This window comes from Solanum stenotomum, chromosome 10, assembly GCF_019186545.1.
Source record: "Solanum stenotomum isolate F172 chromosome 10, ASM1918654v1, whole genome shotgun sequence".
NCBI classification, from domain to species: Eukaryota; Viridiplantae; Streptophyta; class Magnoliopsida; order Solanales; family Solanaceae; genus Solanum; species Solanum stenotomum.
The window spans coordinates 41,999,663-42,026,347 of NC_064291.1; the positions used below are offsets into that span (position 1 = coordinate 41,999,663).

The following is a 26,685-nucleotide window of genomic DNA, read 5'->3' on the forward strand; positions in this document are numbered from 1 at the left end:
CTTTTTTTTTTAAAGAAAAAGGACTAATAAATAATTTCTGAACAAGCTAAGAAACTTTAATGTACTACAACAATATACGTATACTCTTATAGTATCATTGATTAATGAGTAATTTCTGAAGAAGAAACCTTAATGATACCAATACAGTAAGTATATATATGTATATATATACATATGTATATACATATGTACATATATATACATATATGTTCCTCGGGGTAAATGCATTAAAAAGGGACAAATTTTAGCGGATGGTGCTGCTACGGTTGGTGGCGAACTTGCTTTGGGGAAAAACGTATTAGTAGCTTATATGTCGTGGGAGGGTTACAATTTTGAAGATGCAGTACTTATTAGCGAGCGTTTGGTATATGAAGATATTTATACTTCTTTTCACATACGGAAATATGAAATTCATACTCATGTGACAAGTCAAGGCCCTGAAAAAGTAACTAATGAAATACCGCATTTAGAAGCCCATTTAGTCCGCAATTTAGACAAAAAAGGAATTGTGATGATGGGATCTTGGGTTGAGACGGGTGATATTTTAGTAGGTAAATTAACACCCCAAGTCGTGAAAGAATCTTCGTATGCCCCGGAAGATAGATTGTTACGAGCTATACTTGGTATTCAGGTATCTACTTCAAAAGAAACTTGTCTAAAATTACCTATAGGTGGCAGGGGTCGGGTTATTGATGTGAGGTGGATCCAAAAAAGGGGTGGTTCTAGTTATAATCCCGAAACGATTCGTGTATATATTTCACAGAAACGTGAAATCAAAGTAGGCGATAAAGTAGCTGGAAGACACGGAAATAAAGGTATCATTTCCAAAATTCTGCCTAGACAAGATATGCCTTATTTACAAGATGGAAGATCCGTTGATATGGTCTTTAACCCATTAGGAGTACCTTCACGAATGAATGTCGGACAGATATTTGAATGTTCACTAGGGTTAGCAGGGAGTCTGCTAGACAGACATTATCGAATAACACCTTTTGATGAGAGATATGAACAAGAAGCTTCGAGAAAACTAGTGTTTTCTGAATTATATGAAGCCAATAAGCAAACAGCGAATCCATGGGTAGTTGAACCCGAATATCCAGGAAAAAGCGAAATATTTGATGGAAGGACGGGGAATCCCTTTGAACAACCCGTTATAATAGGAAAGCCTTATATCTTGAAATTAATTCATCAAGTTGATGATAAAATCTATGGCCGTTCCAGTGGACATTATGCGCTTGTTACACAACAACACCTTAGAGGAAGAGCCAAACAGGGGGGGACAGCGGGTAGGAGAAATGGAGGTTTGGGCTCTAGAAGGGTTTGGGGTTGCTCATATTTTACAAGAGATGCTTACTTATAAATCGGATCATATTAGAGCTCGCCAGGAAGTACTTGGTACTACAATCATTGGGGGAACAATACCTAATCCCGAAGATGCTCCAGAATCTTTTCGATTGCTCGTTCGAGAANTAATTCAAGAAATACTCATTCTCTCAAAAAAAAAAAAAATTACAGCTCATACCTTCATTCATTTAGGCTGATAATTTTCGCTTAACTGATACTAAATCACTATTATATATTGTATTGGTGTCATTAAGGATGATAATTCCGCTTAACTAATATTAAATCTATATATATAGATTTAATATTAGTTAAGCGGAATTATCATCCTTAATGACACCAATACAATATATAATAGTGATTTAGTATCAGTTAAGCGAAAATTATCAGCCTAAATGAATGAAGGTATGAGCTGTAATTTTTTTTTTTTTTGAGAGAATGAGTATTTCTTGAATTACTTTGAATTGGGGTATGAACATGTAATTATTTTGAGCATTTTACTTTTAATTTTTTTTTATAATAGATTTGCACTTTAATTATCTAAAACATAATAATTGAAATGCATATTTCACTACAATACTTGTATTGATTGAGATATATTTCACTATAATACTCATATTAATTGAGATATAGATTAAGGAAAAATAATTTTGGGAAAGTGTAATTGTTATGTCGTAGTGATTTTACTTTCCTTGATTGAAAAATCACTTTAAAATATCTAAATACTTTCAAAATTATGTAAAAGTATTTTTAGACAGAATTGCCACTAATTAATACTAAAGAAATTAAGAAAACTTTATTTTTAATGATTCTAACAAAAAAATCTTTAAAAAATTTAAAGAATGGATAAGGGTTCTTATTAATATTTGATCAAGAAGGTTTTAAGCACTTGAAACGTCAGCTAATATGCGATTATTCGAAAGTTAACTAAAATCTATTTAACTAACTTAATTAATTGAAGAACTTCTTAAATTTTACAACTGAAATTAAAAGTTATTTTTGGACATTTACTTGAAAAGAAAAGCTCTTTTTAAGTTGCTTGAAAAAACACTTCATTTTGAGGTGATTTGAAGGATGAAAGAAAACTATTTCACAATTTATTTATTTGCTTATTTGATTTCAAGTGAATCAAATAACTTCAAGCAAAAAATATCTATCTTTCTCTTTCTATTCTTATTAAAATCTTGAACTAAATGATTAGTCTAATAATTCTCAAATATGGATTTTTTAAAAACCCTTTCAATAAGTATGAAGGGAATATATATAATGAATTCCCCCAAGTTATCATTAAAGCGTGGAAATAAAGGATTATTATTTTTGATGTTTTATTTGTCAAACCAATTTTTTAACCATCAACTAAATAATATTTCTTCTATTATTTAGGAAATAAACTAAGAGTAGGAATTCTAAGTTGTTTAGAATTTTTTTATTTGATATTTATTTATTTTATGTCTAGCTAAAATTAATTTGTCCTAATTCATATTGGAAAAGGTTTCCTGATTCTAATTTAATTTGGTTTGTTAATATTCTAAATATGGTATCTTTGTCACTTATCCTAATTTGTTTAGAACTTAATATTTGGTATTTATCGAATTTGTTTGTTCTTCTTCATATCGGAATTGGTTTGGTTAATTTCTTAGTATTATAAATAGGACGCTTCAGTTTTTTAGGGTTTGGTAGAGTTAAGCATTCTTTCTTCCGTGGCTTTGTTAGAGTTCAATTCCAGTGCATTAATTTTACTTAAGACATGGACCAATTGTACCTCTGCTCAAATCATTCCAGAAAGTCCTTCATTGGCAAGCTTTTTCCTAGTGTTAGACTACTAGTTCCTATTTAGTGAATAGTAAGTATTGCTTTTTCCAATCGACTAGTGAAGAGGAACAACGTGTGTTAGTTCTAATGGAAAAGTACATAATAATTAAGGAAGTTGGTAATGGTACATTTGGGAATGTGTGGCGAGCTTTGAATAAACAGACGGGTGAAGTGGTTGCAATTAAGAAAATGAAGAAGAATTATTATTCATGGGAAGAATGCATCAACTTGAGAGAAGTCAAGTCATTGAGGAGAATGAGCCATCCAAATATAGTTAAGCTCAAAGAAGTTAATAGAGAGAATGACATATTATACTTTGTGTTTGAATACATGGAGTGCAACTTATATAATCTTATGGAGAATAGGCCTCATCTTTTCTTAGAATCACAAGTCAGAAATTGGTGCTTCCAAATATTTCAAGGTCTTGCATCCATCCATCAACGAGGATACTTTCATCGCGATCTTAAGCCAGAGAACTTGTTGGTTTCAAAAGATCATACTATAAAAATTGCTGATTTTGGTCTAGCTAGGGAGATCAATTCTCAGCCCCCATATACTGAATATGTCTCAACACGCTGGTATCGTGCCCCTGAAGTTCTTTTACAATCACCAATATATGGTCCTGCTGTTGATATGTGGGCAATGGGTGCAATAATGGCTGAGTTATTAACTCTTTGTCCTCTATTCCCTGGTTTGAGTGAAGCAGATGAGATTTACAGAATATGCAGTGTTATAGGTACTCCATCAAAGAGTGAATGGGCTCATGGACACGAACTTGCTGGTGCTATCAACTACCAGTTTCCGCAGATCTGTGGTGTAACTCTGTCTAAAGTACTCCCATATGTTAGCGAGGATGCAATTAATCTAATAACTTGGCTTTGTTCGTGGGATCCTTGCAGGAGGCCAACACCAGTGGAAGTTCTTCAGCACCGTTTCTTTCAGAGTTGCTTTTATGTACCTCCATCATTATGCTCTAACACTGCTGTTGCTCCATCTGTTGGAATTAGGGCAAAACCCTTAGTATAAATAAGCTCCTATATCAATGAAAAAGAGGAAGAGTACAACAAGAAGAGAAGAAAAAGGATACGAACATTTTTTTTGTTTTTTGTAGTGATATTTGTTTTAGTTTAAACTCTCTTTTTTTATTTACATTCTGTTATATTGAAAATTTGGACTAAAATCATCTCTGAAGTATAATTTGAACTTATTTAACTATCCCAAAATTTACAATAAACATCGTTCTATTAACTTATGTTAAAAGGCTAATAGCTGAAATAAATACATCCATCAAGCATGACTTCCCCCAAATTTCATATACTGTTTGAATGACTGCAATAGCTCAGATTCAACATGTGATATTTGGAAATACTGAATACAACTCCTCGCAACTTTGAAGCTGCTAAATTTACTTTAGAAGGTAATGAGACTTGGAAATTCATACACAACATACCTGCAATTTTCTTTCAGACATTTTATCAAATAGCTAAGGGGCATTTAACATTTCTATAGCGTATCCTGATCATGGTTATTTCTACTTGTCCTTCGCAAATACAATAGCTTTTTCAAGACGGCTGACAAAATCAGCACAGCTTGTTACTGATCAATCAAGCTCCTCCATTGATGGAGCTTGAACTCACATGAGAAGAAGAAGAAGAAGAAGAAGAAGAAGAGGAGGAGGAGGAGGAGGAGGAGGAGAAGAAGAATTGCATGAAAATTATATTTCATTGAATGAAAAGTTGAGGGAACTAAACATTACAATTGATCATTATATACACACACTTTAAGCTATGAACTAACTAACAACCTTCCTAACTAACTCATAACAAACTTCCTAACTAACTCTGACTCACTAACCGTGTTAACTGAAATGTGATATAAATGATTCATATCTCAACAACGGCAAAGACAATGAGAATAAAACTAACATGGTTATTTCTACTTGTCCTTCGCAAATACAATAGCTTTTTCAAGACGGCAAAGACAATGAGAATAAAACTAACATTCTAAATCGTCAACTATAGTAATGAATTATGTACTGTTGGGACAAGAAAGAAGAGAGATTATGAAGTTAACTTTTACCTTGTTCTTTGAGGCTCATCTGTACTTATAGCTTGTAGGATTTGAGAAGTGCCTGAGCCTGACTAGTAAAGAGATACGCACATATATATGACTAGTAACTATTGCTATATATGTGTCCAAACACCTATGATGATGCCGCTGATATTTGGGGGAGTTGCGAGTGAAGAAAACTCAAAAGACAGAATATGTTTAGTGATTGATTTTTTTTGTTTGGTAAAGTTGTTGTCGTGTGACTAGGAGATCACCGGTTCGAGCTATGGAAATAGTCTCTTGCAGAAATGTAGGTCAAGGTTGCATACAATTGACCCTTATGGTTCGACCCTTCTTTGGATCCGTGCATAGCGGGAACTTGGTGCACTGGGACCTGACAGTTCGGGAACCCCTTCGGCGGAAAATTATATTATTTATATATGGTTAAAATAATTTTTTTGTTATATACAGTAAATGTCAAATCCCCTTCGGCTACTTCCTGAATCTATTTTTTCAAATTTTGAACCCCTTTATTAAAAATTGGACCCCAATTTTCTCGGAGATAGTCTGGTATGACTGCCTTTTTTAACTATCTTTGTGTAAAGGTGGTGTCATTACCAGCTTTCACCTCGACAAATCCATCAGGCGAGCTGCCACACCTACGGGCTACAAGCTTAGGTGTTAGATAATCCTTCCTACCAAAGTTAAGGCAAATGTGTGAGCTTCACACTTAGTATTGTAATGGGATATGAACTTAGGATTTTCATGTTGTTATTCCTATACCTCAAACCACTCAGCCCTTCCTTTTGCAATCTATCTAGTAAAGGGTAGAGGGGCGGGGGGGTATATTTTAATAAGTAAATTACACCTCAAGTCGTGAAAGAATCATGTATGCCCCTCTATTTACTTGTCTTTACTTAATGGAATGGAAAATATTGGGAGTTGTACTATGGTACTCTTTCAATTATAGTGATGAATAATGTCTTATGAACTTTAAATTGATCATTAAGGAACATGTTTTGGTGTATGCTAAGCTTCAAGTTGTTCGTCATTGGCATGTACCTTGCATGTTAAGCACTCTACCTTTTGATTTGTTTGGTTTAAATTTTTATCAACTAATTTGGCAATCATTACAATTTAAATGTTATGCAGGTCGCAGTATTATGATAGATTTCACATTTTACTTTGTTTGGTTGAATTGCCTTCAAGTTTTGATCTTACAAGTAATTGACAAATTGGCGAAACTTCAAGGATCTCCAAAATGGATTTTGGGATGGAGGAATGGCTCGAAGATGGTGAAAGAAAAGATAGTTGCGTAATGTTGTCATTCAACTTTTTGTCTCTACAAACAGCATCATAATAGGGAGCAAAAAGCTTTAAACAGGTAGGCGATTTGTCATTTTGTTGTGAGCAATATTCGCCTGTACTCAAGTTACATGTATATACTTGGGGTGATAATACTGAGTAAAAGATGAAATACATGTCTATACTCTTTCTTTCGATCTTAGGAAGGGCGGACCCTGCCGATCATGAATATGATTTTCATCTTGCTCCCATGTTTAGTGAGTTTGTTTCTCAATCTGTTATGAATATGTGTTAATGCCCATATTGTAATATTCTCTCAAACTATATTATGAATCAACACGGCAGAAAGTTGCAGCGATTTGATGAGTGCTTTAACTTTGTTTGACATGTTCTGTTCAACAGTTTACTCTGAAGTAGAAAAAAATTACTGTGCAACATTGTTTCACGGCAGTGCAAAGACAAATGGTGTCAAAACAAGTTATTGTAAATATTATGGACAAGATTGTTATTTATATACCGTAGATACTTTGATGAATAAAGGAAAGACGACTATGCTTATGCTTGTGGATTTGCAAGTCAAGGTAGTCGTATCTTTTTATTTGTTTATTAAGATTATTTGGAGACAATTTTGATGAGTGAACAATGACAATAAAAGTGTCTATGTTATTGTGATATATTATAATTCATTTGTATCAGGTTGAGAGGTAGAAATTCACATTAACTAATAAAATCATGATACAGGAAAGCAAGTGAGCATCTCAATCAGGCAAAGCATTTCCTCTCTCAAGGTTATTCTTGATCTCCAAGGTATATTTTCCAAAGGCACGCTCAATCTTTTTATTGAAGTGCTCGTTACGATCATTAATAGAGTCAATGTCTTTCTCTTCATGGAACTTTCTCCTCCGACTAAATGATTGGTGCTTCTTGTCCCTGTCCTTGAGCTCCTTCACCATCCTCTCTATCTTGTCATCTGATAATTTTGGTGCCTTTCCATACTGGAGACTAGAAGCTTCTCGGTCAGCTTCCGTCATTCTATTGTACTCATCTACATCAACAGCAACATTCTTTGTCCGCTTCTTGTATGCATCATATAGCGTCTTCTTATTAAAAACATCCAAACCAGGCTCCTTCTCCCACTTGTTATACTTTGCCTCTGCAGAATCTTGTGTATCTAGCATATATGCCTTGCTCATATCTAACCCCCTCTCTTCAATCCATTTTTGCTTGGGCATTCCCCTGCTAGACTCTGCTTCTGTTTTTTTCTTCTCTGCTACCATTGCAGATTGATTCGCTTTTCTTGCCTCGTTCATTTTTAACCTCAATTCAAATAACTTTTTCTTCCTCCCTGTGAGATTCACCGAGTCTTCTCCCATATTATCCTCTCCATCATCATTGTGACTTTCAACACCATCTCTTTCATCAGGTGCATCGGAACTCACATGAATACCAACTCTTCTTTCGTCACTCATGTTCTCAATTTCTGTATTAAGCAATAAAAGAATGAACGCAAGACTCTTCTATCTCACTGAATAAAAATATGTAATAAGACACCCCTATTTATAAGGCTAATTAACCAAATTAAACTAGACTAGAAAATCTATTCCTATATGAATGAGGACAAAACAAATCCTAAACTATTTAGGATTCGTTACTCTTTGGGTTATTTCCTAAACAGTTTAATCAATGTCTTTTCCCTTTATTGTTAGCTTAACATTATAGGAGTAATTTTTAGTAAATTTCCAATCATTTATAATTATATATTGTTATAATATAGAGCTTATTGCTGAATGAAATATGACTTGCTTACTGGATACAAAATTCTATTCATCATTGAAGAAAGAAAAACATATCTTTCCTTTTCTTTTCTTTTTTTAAGTTCGAGTCAGTTGGTGCGTATCTCAATTAATTCATAAATATCATATAACTTTGCCCTTTTAAACTAAAACAAATAGAGAGAAATCACCTAATTTAAAAATAAAACAAAATAGATTATTCTTTGCTTTTGACTTTTAATTTTTTGACTTATAAATTATTTTTTATAAGTTTATCCAAACAGAATATGGCTCCAAATTTGAGCCACAGTAGCATGGGTCGAGGGCCCCTCGACGAGGGACCAGGTACTTTTAACCTTTAACAAATCAAATTGACCCCCAATCCGGTTTAAATAAAATTGAAACGGGACCAATTATGTAAATTAATTTATCGAACATTTTAACTTCAATTATATAAAATATTTTGCCACAGACTGATTAAAAGAATAATTATATTAACTAATTTGTAATCTAATTAATTTTTTAGGAAATAAAAATGTACACTTGATCTAAAATTCTAAATAGTATTTTTGGTAAAATAATTTTTCGAATATTTATTAAAACACAATCAAAAAGAAACTCAAAAATCGAATCTACTTAATTTAAATATTCAATAAGAGAAATTTAAAAATCATAAAAGAAGAAAAATATATAATACTACTTGTAGCTTTTTATCCAAGATCATTGTAGTTTACTAGTTACTACTCGAGAGTCTAGATGTAGAAGTAATTTAATTTCAATTGGAATAACATAAGAATTTCAGTGTTAGGACTTGTGAAATGTGAGTTGATTGTAGTCACTTCCACTATTTTAGGTCGATTTTTTAAACTTAATAAATAAAAGTATATTTTATGCACATAGTATTTGGTATGATTCAACATATTTTTCATTCATTAATTTTTAACAAATACTAGACATATTCGATAGGATTATATGAGCACACCCAGACCAAAGGCTTTTGCACAGAAAGAAATGGGAAAACCGAAGGCAGTGATCGTTGGAGGCAGCATAGGAGGTATATGCTGTGCACATGCTCTCATCAGAGCTGGTTGGGATGTTGTGGTTATTGAGAAAACTCCACAACCTCCAACTGGTAGCCCCACTGGTGCTGGTCTTGGACTTGACCCTTTCTCTCAGAAAATCATTCAATCTTGGATTCAACAACCCCAACTCCTTCAACGAATCACCTTGCCTCTTGTCGTTGATCAAGTAAGTTATAGAGTAGCTACTTTCCCCAGCTATATTTATTTTTTTACTTCAAATTGAGATTTGGGGTAAGGGGAAAATGGGGAGAAAGATTACAAGGTGGGGAATCGAAACCACATCAATCAACAAGGTGAAAGTTCATGAAAATTTCTCGATTTTTCGCTGATTGAGTTTGTATTCTATTATTTTTTTCCCTTTTGTGGTTTCCATTTTCTGCTTTATATGATATTGTTCCATTTCTTTTTTTTGGACCTAGTTCCACCAATATTAATTTCACAAATTTGGAGATTTTTTTTTAAAAAAATACTGTAGTTAAACCTCATACTGTTATTGGATGTTTTTCTTTGTCAAACCAATTCTTTAACTATTAACTTAATATTTCTTCTATTAATACTACTTATGGTCAACTACAGAACCAGGCAACTGATGGAGAAACAAAAGTGAGCCGGACATTGGCAAGGGATGAACATTTTAATTTCAGAGCAGCTTATTGGGCTGATCTTCATAGCCTTTTGTACGGTGCACTACCGCTAGGTACTGTTTTATGGGGTTATTTGTTCCTCTCTTTTTCCATGTATGATGACAAATCAAAAGTGAAAGTCGAAACTAAAGTTCTTGAAACGGGTATTACCATCAACATTGTTGCTGATTTGCTTATTGCTGCTGATGGTTGTCTGTCTTCAATCAGACAACATTTCCTTCCTGACCTTAAGCTGAGGTTAGTATATAAAGTCAATTAATGTTCTTCTTTTCCCCTCTTCTAATCGATGAAATGCATCAGTTTGGTGTTTTTAGTGACCCCTATTTTCTGTTAGATATTCAGGTTACTGTGCGTGGAGAGGGGTTCTTGATTTTTCCAATAAGAAGCACTCAAAAGCCATCATCAACCTTAAGAAAGTGTATCCAGATCTTGGGAAATGCCTGTACTTTGACCTGAGCTCTGGAACTCATAGTGTATTTTATGAATTATTGAACCATAGGTTCAATTGGATATGGTACATTAATCAGCCCGAACCAAACCTCAAGGTAATAAGCTTGTCAAATCCAGTGATATGGTTGTTAAAGTAATTTCTATCCTGAATGATCGTTCACATTAGCCCTGATAACAGAGGAAAACTGTGCGTTGTGATAAGCTGAAGACCAATGTAAAAGAGTCAATTACTCCTTTCATTTCAGTTTATGTGGCATAGTTTGACTGGACACGGTGTTTAATAAAGAAAAGATTAACTTTTGAAACTTGTGTCTTAAACATGCCATAATATTAAATGAGAAGTTAAGTTTTTGTTTCCAAATTTAGAAAGGACATGCTGCCACTGGAATGAAGGGAGTATTATGTATCTCTTATTTAGTGAGCGTTGGAACAATATGGACCTGAATAAAACAATGTGATATAGAGGATTCATACAGCTAATACCAATAGATTTAAAATTGATTTATAGTTGATTGATTTAAAGTGGATGTAGAACTGTTATTTATCATGAATGCATGAACATATAGTTCCCATCAGATCAGATAATAAGTAGAGATTTGGAGAGTGGATGGACGGATCATTTTCTAAACCACATATCTGATATACAATTAATGATGTGAGTTCAACACATTTCGAGTGTTACCTAGAGGAGTAGACAGGGGGACTTTGGTACCATTACTTTATGCTTGTTTTTCCAGATCAGTATCTTGATTATTGTCTGTTTATATTGGAAGTATTAATTCTGAAAACCAATAGTTTGTTATGAAATCCAGGGGAATTCTGTGACAATGAAGGTTAGTGAAAACTTGGTTCAAAACATGCATGAAGAGGCTGAGAAGACTTGGGTTCCTGAATTGGTCAGGGTAATTAAAGAAATTAAGGAGCCTTTCCTAAATGTGATATATGATTGTGATCCTCTGGAGCAGATTTTTTGGGACAAAGTGGTGTTGATTGGAGATGCAGCTCATCCTACTACTCCTCATGGTTTGAGAAGTACAAACATGTCGATATTGGATGCAGCTGTTTTAGGCAAATGCCTAGAGAAGTGGCAAGTAGAAAATCTGAATTCTGCCCTTGAAGAATACCAGTCTATTAGGCTGCCAGTAACTACGAAGCAGGTTCTACATTCAAGGAGACTAGGTCGCATTAAACAAGGTTTATCACTTTCAGATGATCCGCCCTTTGATCCAAAATCTGCAAGTCCGGAAGATTGTGAAGAGCTTCAGCAGAAAAACATGCCTCATTTCTACGATATTCCTTCGATATTGAAGTAATGTCACTGGTTTTTATACTGGCCTGGTTATTAAAGCATGGTTGGATGCATAATTGAGACGAGCATTTTGTGTATATGTCCATCTCGCGAATGACTGTATTCTGGTGCACCAACATATAGCAGGCCAGTGTTATTGTTGTTGTATTTGTATACAATTCATGACTTCATGAATGTGTAGTATAGTGAAAATAAAGTTTATATTTGTCAGTACATAAATTTCCTTGACACAGAACAGGTTTTCTGACAAAGTGGTGTTGGATGAAAATGCAGGTCATCCTATACTCATGGTTTGAGAAGTACAAAGTACAAACATGTCTATATTGGATGTTACAGTTTAACTTTTGGGCAGATCTTGCATTTGTATTAAAAAAATCCAGTAAATATGTAAGAAAAATGACTTGGGAACCCATTAACAGAGTGTTTTGTTGGTTCAGTTGCAGAAAGGGAACTTTTTAAGCTTTGCTTCCCTCTTGTGACTTCAAATTTTGGATTTGCCCCTAAAGAGTATCTGTTCCTTCGGTTGCCAGTTACTTCAAAGCAAGGTCTATAGTCAAGGTTTAGCACATTCAAAATGAGATTATAAATAAATGTACAATCACTTTAATAATATAAGATTTTGAATAAGACAGCATATTAATTAGGTCGTGGGTGCAACAGTAGCTACAACCTATCATTAGGCCTTATTTTTTGATGATCGTGATGTTCAAACCAACTTTTCACACACCTCGATCAATTTCACGGAATAGCCATCACCTTTCACCACCAACATGTACCAGATAACTCTATCCACCAAGACAAGAACATATGAAAAAAAGTCACCTAATTTTTTGTCTTTGCTGAAATTTGAACCTGAGACCTCATAGGTCTCGACCCACTTCATTAATCATGATCTCTAGTCAAGAGGGATTAGCCGATTAGGGATTACACTTTTGTGTGCTTAATAACCAACTTTGACATTTGGGGCTTTGAGAATAAGAGGAAACTCCAGTCCCCAAGCCTATTGTGAAGAAAAACAAATATGTAAGGGCAAATGCAGGACTCCATTTGAAAACCAAATTTGCATTCATTCAGGCAGGAGCTTATTAACTTTCAGCGGCTATCCGCGTACAAACAATATTCCTTTGCTGAGAATAAGTACAAGCAGCACTCTCCAGGAAAAAAAATAACTATAAGTCCTTCATGTTTCTTCAGTTCTATTGAAGTAATAATACAACAGTGTAAATGACATATCGGTTGCAGGTCAGACATGGCCTAGCTTATGTCGATTTCATTTATGTGAATGCAATGAGAGAACCAAGAACCTCTTCAATTAATACTCCTACAAAACAATAAACTATTGGCAAGAGAGCAAATACAGCTTCCAAATGGCAGCACAAGAAAGCGGAAGTACACGATCATGCTGTTTTAGAAGGCCATGTTGCTTGAGCTGACATGATTATTCCCACAATCACTCCAAACAATCCCAGTGCACTACCAAAAATCTCAATCACAAGAATCTTGACGAAAAGGGTGGAATTTTGTGCATCTGACAATGCGCAACTGCTACCAATAATCCCTACGCAGAGCCTGTTATAGGAATATATTTAGGAAGATGGTCAAGTGAAACAGAAGAAAACGCTGCATGCAAACAAGTTTCTTTAATAAGAAAAAGTTACAAACCCGCAAACAAGGTTGGCAAAGCCCACAATAATTCCAGAGGCAAATATTGCATATCCTGCTCGAAGGGACTCCGCTGCATATATCTTTGATGCTGGGACACTCTCTAATTTAGTTTGCAGAATAATTGCCACAATAACACCATAGATAGCAACGGCTTCACAGAAAATCACACTACAAGAAGTACAGATAAGTTAGCCTTTTGTTTCAGTATGAAAAGGACAAGTCACATGTATCCAATGACCATAAGTTTGTTTCGATCCTTTGGAACAAGTATTAAACAGTGAGTCGGGCAATAGAGTATTTTGAGAATGCGAACATGATATCGCTGCCCATGACACAAATGTGACGCAGGTATCCCAAGACAGTAAGTATTGACATATTGAACACTATGCTGCCACCTTATTGTATAGTTGTCCCTAAGGGCTAAGGGTTGTCGGATTTGTAGTTCAGGTAGAATATTGGAAAACAACTATTATAACCAAGAACTTTGGTCCAAATTTGTGTTGCTGATAAATCATTTAGTATTGAAAGGAAATAATCCTGAATAGAGTGGACCTAGAAAAAACTTCCCATGGTCGACCCCTACTAACTTGAGATTGAGGTTGGTTAATTGATTGACTGATTCACTTAACTTTTTGAACTTGGGAGTGACGAGGGAATTCAAATTCCATCTTCATGATAATTCAATACCACGGAGTGAAGTGGGGGGCATCGGACGACATTTATCCCAAAGCATCAATGGGTGGTTTTACCCTTTGCTCATCTCTCTCTCCACACCCTAACACACATTACTCTTAATATTTTTTAAAATCCATCTTTACATCTTTATCCTACTCGAATAAAACTATTGTTTTATTTTTCTTAGTCATATCACAATTTTGTTTAATAGCTTATTGCAAATTTTTTTATTGCTTAATTCTTTTTTTTTGATAAAGGTAACTTTATATTCACGTCAAAACTCATCAGCAGAGCATGATGAGGTGGGATTAACAGCCCCACAGGGGGTAGTTTCAAAAGCCGAAACTGGGCAAAAACTTTACAATTGAGCTCTAAAATCCGCTAAGCTATCTACCTCCCCCACCAAATCCTGTTTACACCAAAAATATTTGACACAAAACTTAATCATATCTCTAATCCGTCCTATACAGAACATATCAGCATAGCAAATATTAAAATCTATGACAATCTCACTAACAAAATGCTTCCACTGTAATTCAGCAATATTACAATTCCACCATATACTGTTCCAACCCCTGAAAAATTCCCAGCTCAAATAACACGACAAACTAAGAGATTTGTAGAGCCTCTACATCCAGGTAGCTGATTCCGTCTTTCCGAGGAAGTCAAGGAGAAGCTTGAGTTTGAATTTCTCTCTTTATCAAATAGATGTGAAAGAGAGATATCAATCCCTTTGGAAGGTATGCTAATCTCGTGGAGGTATGTGAAGATACTTGCATATAATGACACTTAAGCATAGTCCTCTTGTGTTTTTTTGATGTTTTGTTACAAGGGTATCATAAAATTTAACAGAGCAGTAGGGTGGTTGGAATTTCTGGAAAAGAGAACAATGAACTCATATTCGCACTAGAGAACACAAGATTTTATGGGTATACTACTTGTGTACGGGAATTTTCCCAAATTATTAGAACTATTTACCTTATCAAAGAAAAAACACGTGATTCTTTTCCTTTTCTCTTTTTCTGGATAGAGAGTGGAGGGAACAACTTCGGGACAGAGCGAAGTGAAAGATGGGGAATGTAACTTTAGTAAACCAGGAAAAGAAGACTAAAATGGCCAATAACTAGGCAAGCACATAGGAAATTTGGGTTATGGAGAGACGGGGTGGTGCTAAATCTACAACTAAAGTAGTTAGCTGGAGATCAGCAGTCCTTAGGGTGCTCTTCAACCAGTGTACATGTAAAATCTGACAGGATAAACAAAGACTACGAATCTGGTACATGTAAAGACACTATATAACACTCCAACGAATATGAATAATATTTTTATTGTTATGAAATCTGAATACAACTTCTATATAAGTAATATACTAGAAGTTTTATTCAGATTTCATAGAACAAGTAGTGAAATTTGGAACTTGACTAGGTAACTATATGTTTATTGAGTCTTAAGAGCTTAGTAGTTATGATATTTGGTAACTCATAACTTTGCTAGGGAAATAGGATACAAATGTTGGAGGATCTTGTTGTTTAGTCAGGTCATATACAACTGGTAGCATCTTTGGGTGCTTGTTTATTGCCCAAGACTTGTCTCACAAGGTGCATAATTCCTATGTACATGATTCCTACCCAAGACTTGGTTGTTTTTTAGTTTATTACCCAAGACTTGTTTCACAATAAATATTTTCCCTTCATAAGAAAAAATGGGTGCATAATGGCTTCTTTGTCATGTTAATGTTATTAAAACTTGGATCACAATGACAAATCATCAAACATACAAGTACATATACTGAACATACATATATATATATAGAGAGAGAGAGGCTTGTGCATTTCAAGAATACCTGATACGTTTAGTGAGAATAAGGTATGATTAAATTTAAATCTGTAATCTGTTTCCTAGATAATTAGTTTGTATAGCTATTCATATAGCTTAAAATTGGCGTATACAGTTGATTCCTACTATGTTATTTATATAAACTGGTTAATGCATTTTACCCTATCGAGAGCGTTTGATTTCAATCTGCTGCATATGGTATATTAACAGAATCATTTTGAGCTTCTAAGACACCAACAATTTAGGCATTCTTCATCTGAAGATTAATATGGAATACAAGAGACAACTCGCAGAGGGCTGAACTATATATTAACAGGGCAGACCTATGTAGGCGGGGTTCAGCTAATCCCTTCTTCCAAGAGAATTTCACTGTTTATATATGGGTAATTACATTCCAAAAAATAAAACTATTTATATGATTATATGCACATCTTATTAAATCCCTTCACTATGAGGTCTAGCACAATTTCACTACCTTTTATTGAACTACTTTAGTGAATTCCTGTGTCCATCCATGTTAATATCAAGCTAGTATTTTCTTAAAGAACAAGCCTAAAACTGCAAAAAGCTCTACTAAGTCGAATGCAACATTTCAAGATTCACAAGGATAATCTTTATACTCCCTCAGTTTCAATTTGTTTGTCTTACCTCCTATTTTAGTTGTTCCAAAAAGAATGTCTTTTTGTTATTACAACTCTTTAATTCTAACTTTCTACCAGCCACGTTTAAGACTATAAGTTTAAAGAGCAATTCGATACATTCTACATATCTTTAATATAAGACCACAAGATTCAAAAGTACTCTTTATTCTCTTAAACTCAATGCCAAAGTCAAAACCACACAAACAAATTGAAATGGATAGAGTAAATCAAATGCAACATTTCAGGAATCACGGGGACAAGATGGGGAAAAGTGTAATACTCTCAAATTACCTAATGAGATTCTTGGAGGTGATGCGAGGAGCTTTGATTGCAGCACCAATCAGACTACTTCCAGTAATGTAAATCCCCCTACAATAACAAAGTCAAAAACTTGTAATCAGATTTGAGTACCCTTTAAGAAAAAGAACATAAAAAATTGATCTTTTCACACAAATATATCTACCAAGCGGCACCAAGAACAGAGACACCAATAGCAATGGCAATTCCAACAGCAGAGAAAGTATAAGGTGAGATCTGTATCATAGCTCTGGACCACGAACTTGATGCTCCCATAACCGCCATTGTCGAAGCTGCTGACATTGTGAAATCTGATTAGCTAACAATTTTCTCCTTTCTCGATCTTGAGATTTCTTCACTTTGGGCGAGACTCGAGAGAGAGAGAGAAGGGGGTTGAAGAGAAGACAATATTGTGTTGTTGATAACACGTGAGAAGAGCAAGGAAGGACACACTCAACAAATTAAAATTATTCAAAAAAAAAATTCAAAATATTTTTTCACTTTATTTGAAAATGATCATAAAAATCTCAAATTCATATTTTAAGTGGGAGTTTGGACATAAGGAAATATGAAATCATGAGATAAAATTAACATTTGGACATGTAATTTCACTTATTTCAAATAAAAAATTCTCCAAAAATCATGATTAGGAAATTTCAAATCATAATTTGAGATTTCAAATACAAGAATTGATCCGTAAGTTTATATTTTATAAAAACATTCATACATTTATATCTACTAACCATTTATTTCATATATAAATAAATTTATAATTCATATCATTACTTTTTAAACCATTTATATCTCATACAACGATTAACATGGAATTTATTATTACTTCAAATTAACTCCTTTTACCATTTATATTCACCTAATTCATTGTTTTTGGTCAAATTTATTTACCAACCAAATTGACTAACAAATGACTCAAAGTAACAACGTTGGTTTGTATTCTAAATCATATGATCGAGAAATGCAAGTTCAACATGAGAAGATAATCCGTACTATGTAGGGAGATTATATTAAAGACTATTACACTACAATTTATGTTCAATTTTTTTTTTATTGAATTGAAGTTTGATTAATAAATGTTGTATTTTTTTTTAGAATAGTTTTGTGATAGTGTATTATACAAATTTATAAATGTTTGCTTATTTGGTAAGATTGTATGAGAATTAGGATAATTTCAATAGTTTTACAACTTACGAGTTTTTTTATGTTGTTTTCTATGTTTATGAGAAAACAGACAACATAAAAAGTCCAAATTGCATGTCCAAACAAAACTTCAACTTTATCTCGTGATTTCGTCTCATGATTTCATATCGCATGACCAAACGGATCCTAAATTTGGGAAAATGCTCAAACATGTCATCAGACCTTGATAAAAGGTTCATCCATGTCATCCGTTAAAAGTTTGACTTATTTATGTCATTTTCGTTTGAAAAATGTTCACCATGCCATTATTTGTTAACTAAAAACAGTTCTGATATTGCAAATTCATTTTTTACATGTGGTCAATTATGATTCGGTCACATCATTAATTAAATCATTTTCTTAAAAGGAAGAAAGGCTAAAATATGTCATAGAACTTTGAGAAAAGCTGATTTATATCATCCGTTAAAAGTTTGATTTATCTATATCAATCCAATTAATAAAATGACAGAAATAAGCATCTTTTTCAAATAAAAATGTCATAGATAAACCAAACTTTTAATGAATTGTATAAATGAGCAATTTTTCAAAAAACTTCTTTTGAATTTACAAAAATATGTCACTTATAACAAAATTTTCAACTTATTTTTTATTTTTGAATATGTATATCAGTATACATACATTCGAAACATAAATACTATTTCAAATAATCTTTACCAAAAGTAAGCCATCAAAATGGGTAGCCCATGGGGCTGGCCAACCCAACTCGTTATTGGGGTAAAGTTGGGATGCATTTTTCAAGCCCATTTAAAACTATAGCTTATAAGTCTGACCCATATAAGTCCTTGGCCCTTGAGGTTTGATCGGAGTCGGGTCGGGGTCCTTGGCCCTTGAGGTTTGATCAGAGTCGGGCATGAGTCAGAACTATTTATTTAAGGATAACTTACAACAATATCAATATAAGTTAATTACTTAAATGCACGTTACGTTGTAATATTACGAATCTTATCAGATTTTGGTATATCCGGATACATGTATCTTGGGATACATAAACTCAAAATTAGGTGAATTTGTTCTGGACACACTCTATCCAAGAGGATTCACATGTATCTAGAATATATAGACAAATTACGCGCCCTCGCCTCCCTCACATCCCACTCGTCGCTCTTTTGTCTCTCTCGCGTATCTGAGATACATCACACCAGATACATGTATCTCACATATCTAGTATCCTTGATACATGCTAATCACACTAGATTTTTTGCTAGTGTTATTGAAATGACATCATTATTTGTCATATTTGATTTGAAAATTTTCTCATATTTTGATGTTATAGAATTTTAAGTTTGAAAAGAAAAAATATGGAAAAAAAGAGCTAAGTCCGCCCTAGCCCTCGATCCTTTTAGGTTGGGTTGGATTGAGCATTTTCAGGCCCTTCCAAAAGAAGGGCTGACCTGCACTAGCCCATCGAATTTCGTTGCCCCGCAAGGCTTAGACCGGATGGGACTGGGCCGACCCTTTTTAACAACTCTAACCAGAAGTATAAACAAATATAACTGCATCTAATATTTAAATTCAACTTCATAAATTCAAAAAAAAATAAAAAAAATTAAAAAGATAACCAAGTGCCTACTAAACGACAAGAGATCTTGAAAGGGATACTAACTATTGTAAATTAGAAGAAATATGGGAAATTTTCACTGTGTATTTTATTGATCAGTGCTCCATTCCATTTATACAAGTAGAGGAGAAGAAAAACAGCTATATTCTATACAGGTGTCCTTATACTATAGGCTAGGTTCTAACAAACTTGTAAAAGAGAATATTCCTATGTACACGTATTGTTTTCATCAGCTGGGCCTTTAACAAATGAACTCAAATACCTTTTGTCCAATTCATTAATTGTGCCTGATATTCCAACACACCCCCCCCCTCAAGTTGGAGGGTGGTGAAACAATCCTCAACTTGTCTAGGAAGGATCGATGAACAGGCCCAGTAAGGGATTTTGTGAACACATCAGCCAATTGAGCAGTTGAAGGGATAAAATTCAAATAAATGAGCCCGTAAAGGTATTGTTATCGCTCAAAATGACAATCCAGATCCATATGTTTGGTGCGTTCGTGGAACACCGGATTTTTTGGCGATGTGAATGGCTGCCTGGCTATCCGAATGAAGAAGAGCAGGTAGATGAGAAGGAACACTAAGATCAACAAGTAAACGAACCAACCAAGTGATTTCTGCCATAACCCTTCGCATGGAGCGATACTCAGCTTCAACTGATGAAAGTGATACCAACGATTGTTTCTTTGATTTCCACGAGACAGGTGAATTACCAAGAGTAATATAATAACCACTAATTGAGCGTCTAGTATCTGGGCAACGCCCCCAATCAGAATGACAGAAGGCAAGTAGATCAAAGGAAGAATTAGAAGGGATGAAAATACCCAAACTAGGGTCCATGATAAGATATCGGAGGCATCGGACAGTCGCATCAAGGTGAGGTTGTCATGGAGATTGCATAAATTGNATGAAGAAGAACAGGTAGATGAGAAGGAACACCAAAATCAACAAGTAAACGAACCAACCAAGTGATTTCTGCCACAACCCTTCGCATGGAGCGATACTCAGCTTCAGCTGATGAAAGTGAAACCAATGATTGTTTCTTTAATTTCCACGAGACAGGTGAATTACCAAGAGTAATATAATAACCACTAATTGAGCGTCTAGTATCTGGGCAACGCCCCCAATCAGAATGACAGAAGGCAAGTAGATCAAAGGAAGAATTAGAAGGGATGAAAATACCCAAACTAGGGTCCATGATAAGATATCGGAGGCATCGGACAGTCGCATCAAGGTGAGGTTGTCATGGAGATTGCATAAATTGACTAAGATGTTGAACCGCAAAAGAGAGGTTTGGGCGTGTATGTGTGAGGAAGTTCAATTTACCCAGCAACATACGATAGAAAGTAGGATTTGACAAAAGTTCCACCTCATCAAGTTTGAGTCTTGTAGCAGGATCCAATGGAGAAGACACTGGCGTTAAGTCTGTGCAACCAAAATCACTAATAAATCCAACGTAAATTTTATTTGTCCAAAAATTATACCCTGAGGCTTTCTGATGATTTCCATGCCTAAGAAATAATGAGCAGCACCTAAATCCTTGATTTTAAACTTAGAATTGAGAAAGAACTTAAGAGACTCAAGCTTTAAAGGATCATCCCCTGTAAGTAGAATGTCGTCAACATAAACCGCTAGAATAGACACCTTGCCTTGAACTTTCTTAAAGAAGAGAGAATAGTCGTTAAGAGAATGAGAATACCCCTTGAAATTCAAAGCTGCAATCAAGCGAGCATACCATTGCCTTGAAGCTTGGCGCAAGCCATATAAAGATTTCTTGAGCTTTCATACATGGGATTGACTAGGTGCTGGCATACCAATAGGGAACTTCATATAGACCTCTTCCTGCAAATCACCATGTAAGAAGGCATTATTGACGTCTAGTTGTGAAATATGCCAATTCTTCTTCACTGCCACAGCCAAGAGACAACAAATAGTTGTCATTTTGACAACAGGGGAATAGGTTTCTGTGAAATCTACGCATGCCTTTTGAATATCCCCCCACACAACAAGTCGTGCCTTGAATCTTTCAACTGTACCATCTTGTTTATACTTGATCTTATAGATCCACTTACAAGGCAAAGCCTTCTTACCCTCGGGTAATTGAACTATGTCCCATGTATTGTTTGCTTTGAGTGCCTCAAATTCCTTTGCCATGGCTACCTGCCAACCGTAAGCAAGCCTGAGAGTATGAGGTAGGCTCGGTGATATAGGAGACTGAATTTAGAAGAGATTGATTAGTGCAAGACATGAGCTGAGAAAGAAAGAGGAAGGAGAGACAGTAGCAGCAAAACACTGCTAAGTGAGGTCAGTGAGAATGACTGAGTTGCAAATGTAGTCATTGAGATAGTTAGAAGGGTGACGGGCTCTAGAAGAATGTCTGGTGGATGGATATTGTGACTGAACTACTGGGAGCACCATCTCCTGTTGAAGCTCAAGAGGCGGAGAAAATAAATCTGAGGTAGTAAGAGATGCAGGGCAGAGCTCAGGTACATTAGATGAAGTATCAAAAGAGGAAGAAAAAGTGGAAGAGTAATATGTAGAAGCGGGAATAGATTGAGTAAAAGGAAAAGTAAGGACACTAAGAGAAGCATAGGAAAAAGGATAGACGTTTTCATGGAAAACAACATCTCTCGACATGAAAATTATGTTTGTAGTTAGATCTAAAACCTTGTACCCCTTCTTCCCAAGGGTAACCCAAGAAGACACATTTGATTGATCTAGGGTCTAATTTGGACATATGCACAGGCAGAGTTGATGCATAACAAAGACAGCCAAAACATCTTAAAAGAGAATAACTAGGTGGATGACTAAATAAGAGCTCATAAGGAGTTTTCATGTTTAAAAGTCTAGTAGGGAATCTGTTGATAAAAAAAGTTGTTGTTAAGAGACATTCCCCCAAAAATGTGTAAGAACTTTAGATTGGAAAAGCAAAGACCTACATACTTCTAACAGATGTATGTGTTTTCTCTCCACCACACCATTTTGTTGTGAAGAGGAAACACAAGATGTTTGATGTATTATACCTTCAGAATTGAAGAAATCAGATGGTGCCTTAGTACTGCCCAATTTGAGAGCATTATCACTCCTAAGAATTTTGACTTTAGTGTGAAATTGAGTTTGAGTCATAGCTAAAAATTGTTTCAATATAGTGAAAGCATTAGAGTTGGTGCTTAAAAGATATGTCCAGTTAGCTCGACTATGATCATCTACAATGGTGCGAAAATATTTGAAACCATCATGTGTTTGAGTTTTGTAGGGACCCCAAGTGTCAACATGTATGAGATCAAAAATATGTTTAGACTTAGAGGAATTAGATGCATAAGGTAACTTAGTTTCTCTTGCCTTTGCACAAATATCACAAGGAGAAGAAACTAAAGTAATAGGAACAGAGCAAATAAACTTCATATTAGAAAAGGGCATATGACCAAGTCTACAATGCCAAGTGTTTACATCAACAAAAACTGATCCAAAGAACAAAGAAGAATCTGAACACTTTGATTACAAATGGAATTAAAAACCTTGCCAAGAAAAGAAAAACTAGGTGTAGAGTGGAGTTGACTGGTCCTAGCTGAGTGTAGAAGATATAGCCCCCTAGTGACTCCACCAAGAACCAGTGGCCTCTTTATTGAAGGGCCCTGCAGAATAGCACCAAAAACAGAGAAAGTGAGAATAGAGTTGAATTGTAAACATAATTTATAAACAGATAGAAGATTATAATTGAAATAGGGGACAAAGAGCACATGATAAATTGTGTATATAGGAAATAAAGAAACAGATCATGATTTAAACACAAGGGCTCTTGTAGAGTTAGAAAGATCGGCATATATGGGTTTAAGAAGCATCTTAACATTAAACAAGAGACCAAAATTAAATGCATATGCTCTGAAGTACCAGAATCCAGAATCCAAGAAACTGAATTTACTGATACAGTAGAGTAAGATCTAGGTGAGGTGAATGAGGTGATATCAGCACAATTAGCAGTAGCAACCTCCTCAGTGCTATTCTGAATATCTGAGCCTAGCTTCACATGCTGTAAAAGTTGGTACATGTTATGATACTGATCCTGAGTCATTGGTTTGTCCCCTGAACTGTTGCCAGCCTCTTTATTTGAATAAGCAGCATTGCTCTTAGCTGGAGGTCCCATCTTCTTAGACTTAGTAAACTTGAAATCAATTGGAAAACCAATCAACCTGTAATAATTGTCTATAGTATGATTCGTTCTTTTACAATAAAAACAAAATAAGCCAGATACATTTTTCTTTCCTTCAGTCCTAACTCTCCTATCTGAAGTAAATTTTTGTCCACTAGAGTATTGCTTTGAAGGTCCAGCAACGTAGTTAGAAGGACCAACAACGTAGTTAGAAGAGCCAACAACATAGTTAGTAGGAACATCACCATAGTTCTGACCTACATAAGGCTGCTTAGAGGCATAAAAAGTAGCAGCACCTGGATGTTGTGAAATTTGAACTTCCCTCTGCTTTTCATCTCTGATTAGTAGAGAATAAGCATAGTTCATTGACATCAGAGGATACAACAACAATAAATTGCTCATAGGTCCTGCATAAGCTTCATTCAATCCCATAAGGAATTGAATCAGCCTACCATCCTGTTCAGATTTGTGAGTTTTGGCCTTACCTCCACATGAACAATCACAGGTGCAAGTTTGGCATATATCAAGGTTGTTCAGCTCATCCCAAAGTCTCTTTAGTTTTGTGTACTATGTAGCAATGTCTAAATTTCCTTGAGCTAATTCACTTATCTCATTTTGCAGTTGATAAAGAAGAGGTCCATTGCTTTGGACAAACCTTTCCTCAAGCTCCTTCCAGATGTGTTTTGCTGTTTTTGAGTATAAGACACTTTTAGCAATCTCCTTTGAAAGGGAGTTCAAGAGCCAAGAAATAACCATATTGTTCCATCTAGACCAAGATCTGTGAGATTCAAAAGTGATACTTGGGGGAATGATAGATCATCAATGAAACCAACCTTGTTTTTAGCCGATAAGGCTATCAAGATGCCCCCACACCAACCACCGTAACCTTTACCATCAAAGATGGTGCTAACAAGGATCATACCAGGAGAATCTGAGGCATGAAGAAAGAAAGGATGAGAGGTGTCCAAAACAACCCTTTCAGCTGAAGCTGAAGCAGTACCAATGGTGATTGGTGTGGTGGAGCCATCAGAAGGAAGTGAATCACCCATGGAAACAAAGCAGATTACTAAAAGAAATGAAAGGAGCATAAATGAATAGGATAACAACCCTAGTGCTCTGATACCATGTTGTAAATGAGAAGAAATATGGGAAATTTTCTCTATGTATTATATTGATCAGTGCTCCATTCCATTTATACAAGTAGAAGAGAAGAAAAACAACTATATTCTATACATGTGTCCCTATCCTATAGGCTAGGTTCTAACAAACTTGAAACAAACTTGTAAAAGAGAATATTCATATGTGCACGTATTGTTTTCATCAGCTGGGCCTTTAGCAAATGAACCCAAATTCCTTTTGTCCAATTCATTAATTGGCCCTGATATTCTTGATATTCCAACACGGTCAACATACATGTGGAAATTTTTTTTTTGTTTGGAAATTTAACATAAAAATTAGAAGGAAAAAAAATGTAATGGCCGCAAAATCAATTAGCTCGATAATAGTAACAATAATACAGTCCAAAAAAAGATAATAATAATAATAATAACAACAACAAATAATCTATCTATATATATATCAAGACAAGGTGATGTGGCACCTCTCTATGGCCTCCATTCCTATTTATTTTTTTTCTCCTTTTTTTGGCATTTTTTCTTCATTCTTTTCATTAAATAATTTGTTTATTAATTAAAAATTCAATTATATTTACTATTGTAATTATATGTAATGAGTTACAAAAAACCTCCATTTATTGACATTCTCTACTTAAATAACATGTCTTTTCAATTCCCTTCTAACTATTTTTATGGCTTATCCAATTTATACATACCAATCATCCATGGAGATGTTGAATGTTCATTTCCATTTCTTTCATTCTTTCTTTTTATTAGTATAAGTTTGTAATTTTCTTTTTTTCATCTTTTTATTCATCAATCATGTACTTAATAATTAAAAAAGAAGACATAGAAAAGATGATGTCACGATATGACCTTCACTTTGATGAAGATCATAGATATATTCTTCAAATATTGATCATATTATCTGGTACAAATTTACCAAAATGAAGAAGGAAGCTTAATTATCTCGGAGATTCATGAAGAGAGAGTCATAGTAGTATAACAGTTTGAATGATTTCCAAACATTTTGAAGATTCATTGTTATATTAATTTGATCTCAGTTAATATTATTCTATTCTCTTTTATTTTATTTCTTCGTTTTGAACAAAAAAATGGATATTATTCATTGTTGTTGTTGTTGTTGAAGATGAAAAGATGCACATTTTTGTTTTTGTATATATCAATTGTCAATTTCTAGCTAATTAATATTTTAAATTTTGCCATGGTTGAAAGGTATATTATCTATGGTACATTTTTTTTTATATCTATTGGATATTGTTGCCCCTAAAAGTATATGATGTGGTCTATCATATTAGAAATCAGCCACAAAATAAATGAATAAATCTTCTTTTTAGTATTAATTTTTTTAATGATATATTTTAATTGAGCACACCAAATATCACTTTGTAAGAATACACTACATTGTTGTTGTTTTAATTAAACATATAAATTAAAGTTGGCATTTTTTAATGTGAATGAATAACACATGACAATGTGAGTTAGTAATGAAATCGTATGAGAAAACATGTAAAGTTGTGAATAATAAAATTAATTTCGAGTAGAACACTTTTGTATTGTAATTTGTTGTTTATCACATTTAAAGTTTCTTCATTTGTTAAAACTTTTATCTTTTCATTTTCTCCTATTAAATAAATAAGGGGAGAAACTAATCCTACGAACATAATTAGAACTTTGAATTTATCATTCCCTAAAATTAATCTCATTAATCTTCCTTTCTTAAACTAATAAATATTTCTTTTTTTTTTT

General features: G+C 34.3%; 6 protein-coding genes and 1 pseudogene across 6 annotated transcripts in view; 3 read left to right on the top strand and 4 right to left on the bottom strand.

Annotated features, from left to right (window-relative positions):
- The window catches only part of LOC125841724 (3-ketoacyl-CoA synthase 11-like), a 303,969-nt gene that overhangs the window by 84,667 nt on the left and 192,617 nt on the right, over nucleotides 1–26,685 (bottom strand). The gene's annotated exons all lie outside the window — the stretch shown is intronic.
- On the top strand, nucleotides 206–1,541 carry LOC125842989 (DNA-directed RNA polymerase subunit beta-like; annotated as a pseudogene).
- Nucleotides 3,241–4,179, top strand: LOC125841730 (cyclin-dependent kinase F-4-like). Its single transcript, XM_049520906.1, has one exon. The coding sequence runs from the start codon at nucleotides 3,241–3,243 to the stop codon at nucleotides 4,177–4,179; it is 939 nt and encodes a 312-aa protein (XP_049376863.1).
- On the bottom strand, nucleotides 7,266–7,976 carry LOC125842990 (uncharacterized). Its single transcript, XM_049522249.1, has one exon. It carries the CDS (start codon nucleotides 7,974–7,976, stop codon nucleotides 7,266–7,268), a length of 711 nt encoding a protein of 236 aa, XP_049378206.1.
- Nucleotides 9,261–11,977, top strand: LOC125841728 (uncharacterized). The gene is made up of 4 exons (XM_049520902.1): nucleotides 9,261–9,527; nucleotides 9,938–10,242; nucleotides 10,340–10,550; nucleotides 11,268–11,977. The coding sequence occupies exons 1-4, from the start codon at nucleotides 9,291–9,293 to the stop codon at nucleotides 11,766–11,768; spliced, it is 1,254 nt and encodes a 417-aa protein (XP_049376859.1). The 5' UTR covers nucleotides 9,261–9,290; the 3' UTR covers nucleotides 11,769–11,977.
- Nucleotides 12,915–17,350, bottom strand: LOC125841737 (V-type proton ATPase subunit c''1). The gene is made up of 4 exons (XM_049520913.1): nucleotides 17,045–17,350; nucleotides 16,873–16,950; nucleotides 13,427–13,597; nucleotides 12,915–13,333 (listed from the first exon to the last, which is right to left on the bottom strand). The coding sequence occupies exons 1-4, from the start codon at nucleotides 17,179–17,181 to the stop codon at nucleotides 13,162–13,164; spliced, it is 558 nt and encodes a 185-aa protein (XP_049376870.1). The 5' UTR covers nucleotides 17,182–17,350; the 3' UTR covers nucleotides 12,915–13,161.
- On the bottom strand, nucleotides 20,113–20,490 carry LOC125842991 (uncharacterized mitochondrial protein AtMg00810-like). The gene has a single exon (XM_049522250.1). The coding sequence runs from the start codon at nucleotides 20,488–20,490 to the stop codon at nucleotides 20,113–20,115; it is 378 nt and encodes a 125-aa protein (XP_049378207.1).

Bases quoted from the DNA above. Each gene is read 5' to 3' on its own strand.
- LOC125842990 (XM_049522249.1), bottom strand. From the start codon at position 7,976: ATGAGTGACGAAAGAAGAGTTGGTATTCATGTGAGTTCCGATGCACCT.
- LOC125842991 (XM_049522250.1), bottom strand. From the start codon at position 20,490: ATGGACCCTAGTTTGGGTATTTTCATCCCTTCTAATTCTTCCTTTGAT.
- LOC125841737 (XM_049520913.1), bottom strand. From the start codon at position 17,181: ATGTCAGCAGCTTCGACAATGGCGGTTATGGGAGCATCAAGTTCGTGG. The intron at 13,598-16,872 runs GTAATTTGAGAG...TACTTCTTGTAG, and splicing joins ACCTCCAAGAATCTCATTAG to TGTGATTTTCTGTGAAGCCG. The intron at 13,334-13,426 runs GTTTGTAACTTT...TTCCTATAACAG, and splicing joins TTTGCCAACCTTGTTTGCGG to GCTCTGCGTAGGGATTATTG.
- LOC125841730 (XM_049520906.1), top strand. From the start codon at position 3,241: ATGGAAAAGTACATAATAATTAAGGAAGTTGGTAATGGTACATTTGGG.
- LOC125841728 (XM_049520902.1), top strand. From the start codon at position 9,291: ATGGGAAAACCGAAGGCAGTGATCGTTGGAGGCAGCATAGGAGGTATA. The intron at 9,528-9,937 runs GTAAGTTATAGA...GGTCAACTACAG, and splicing joins TGCCTCTTGTCGTTGATCAA to AACCAGGCAACTGATGGAGA. The intron at 10,243-10,339 runs GTTAGTATATAA...ATTTTCTGTTAG, and splicing joins CTTCCTGACCTTAAGCTGAG to ATATTCAGGTTACTGTGCGT.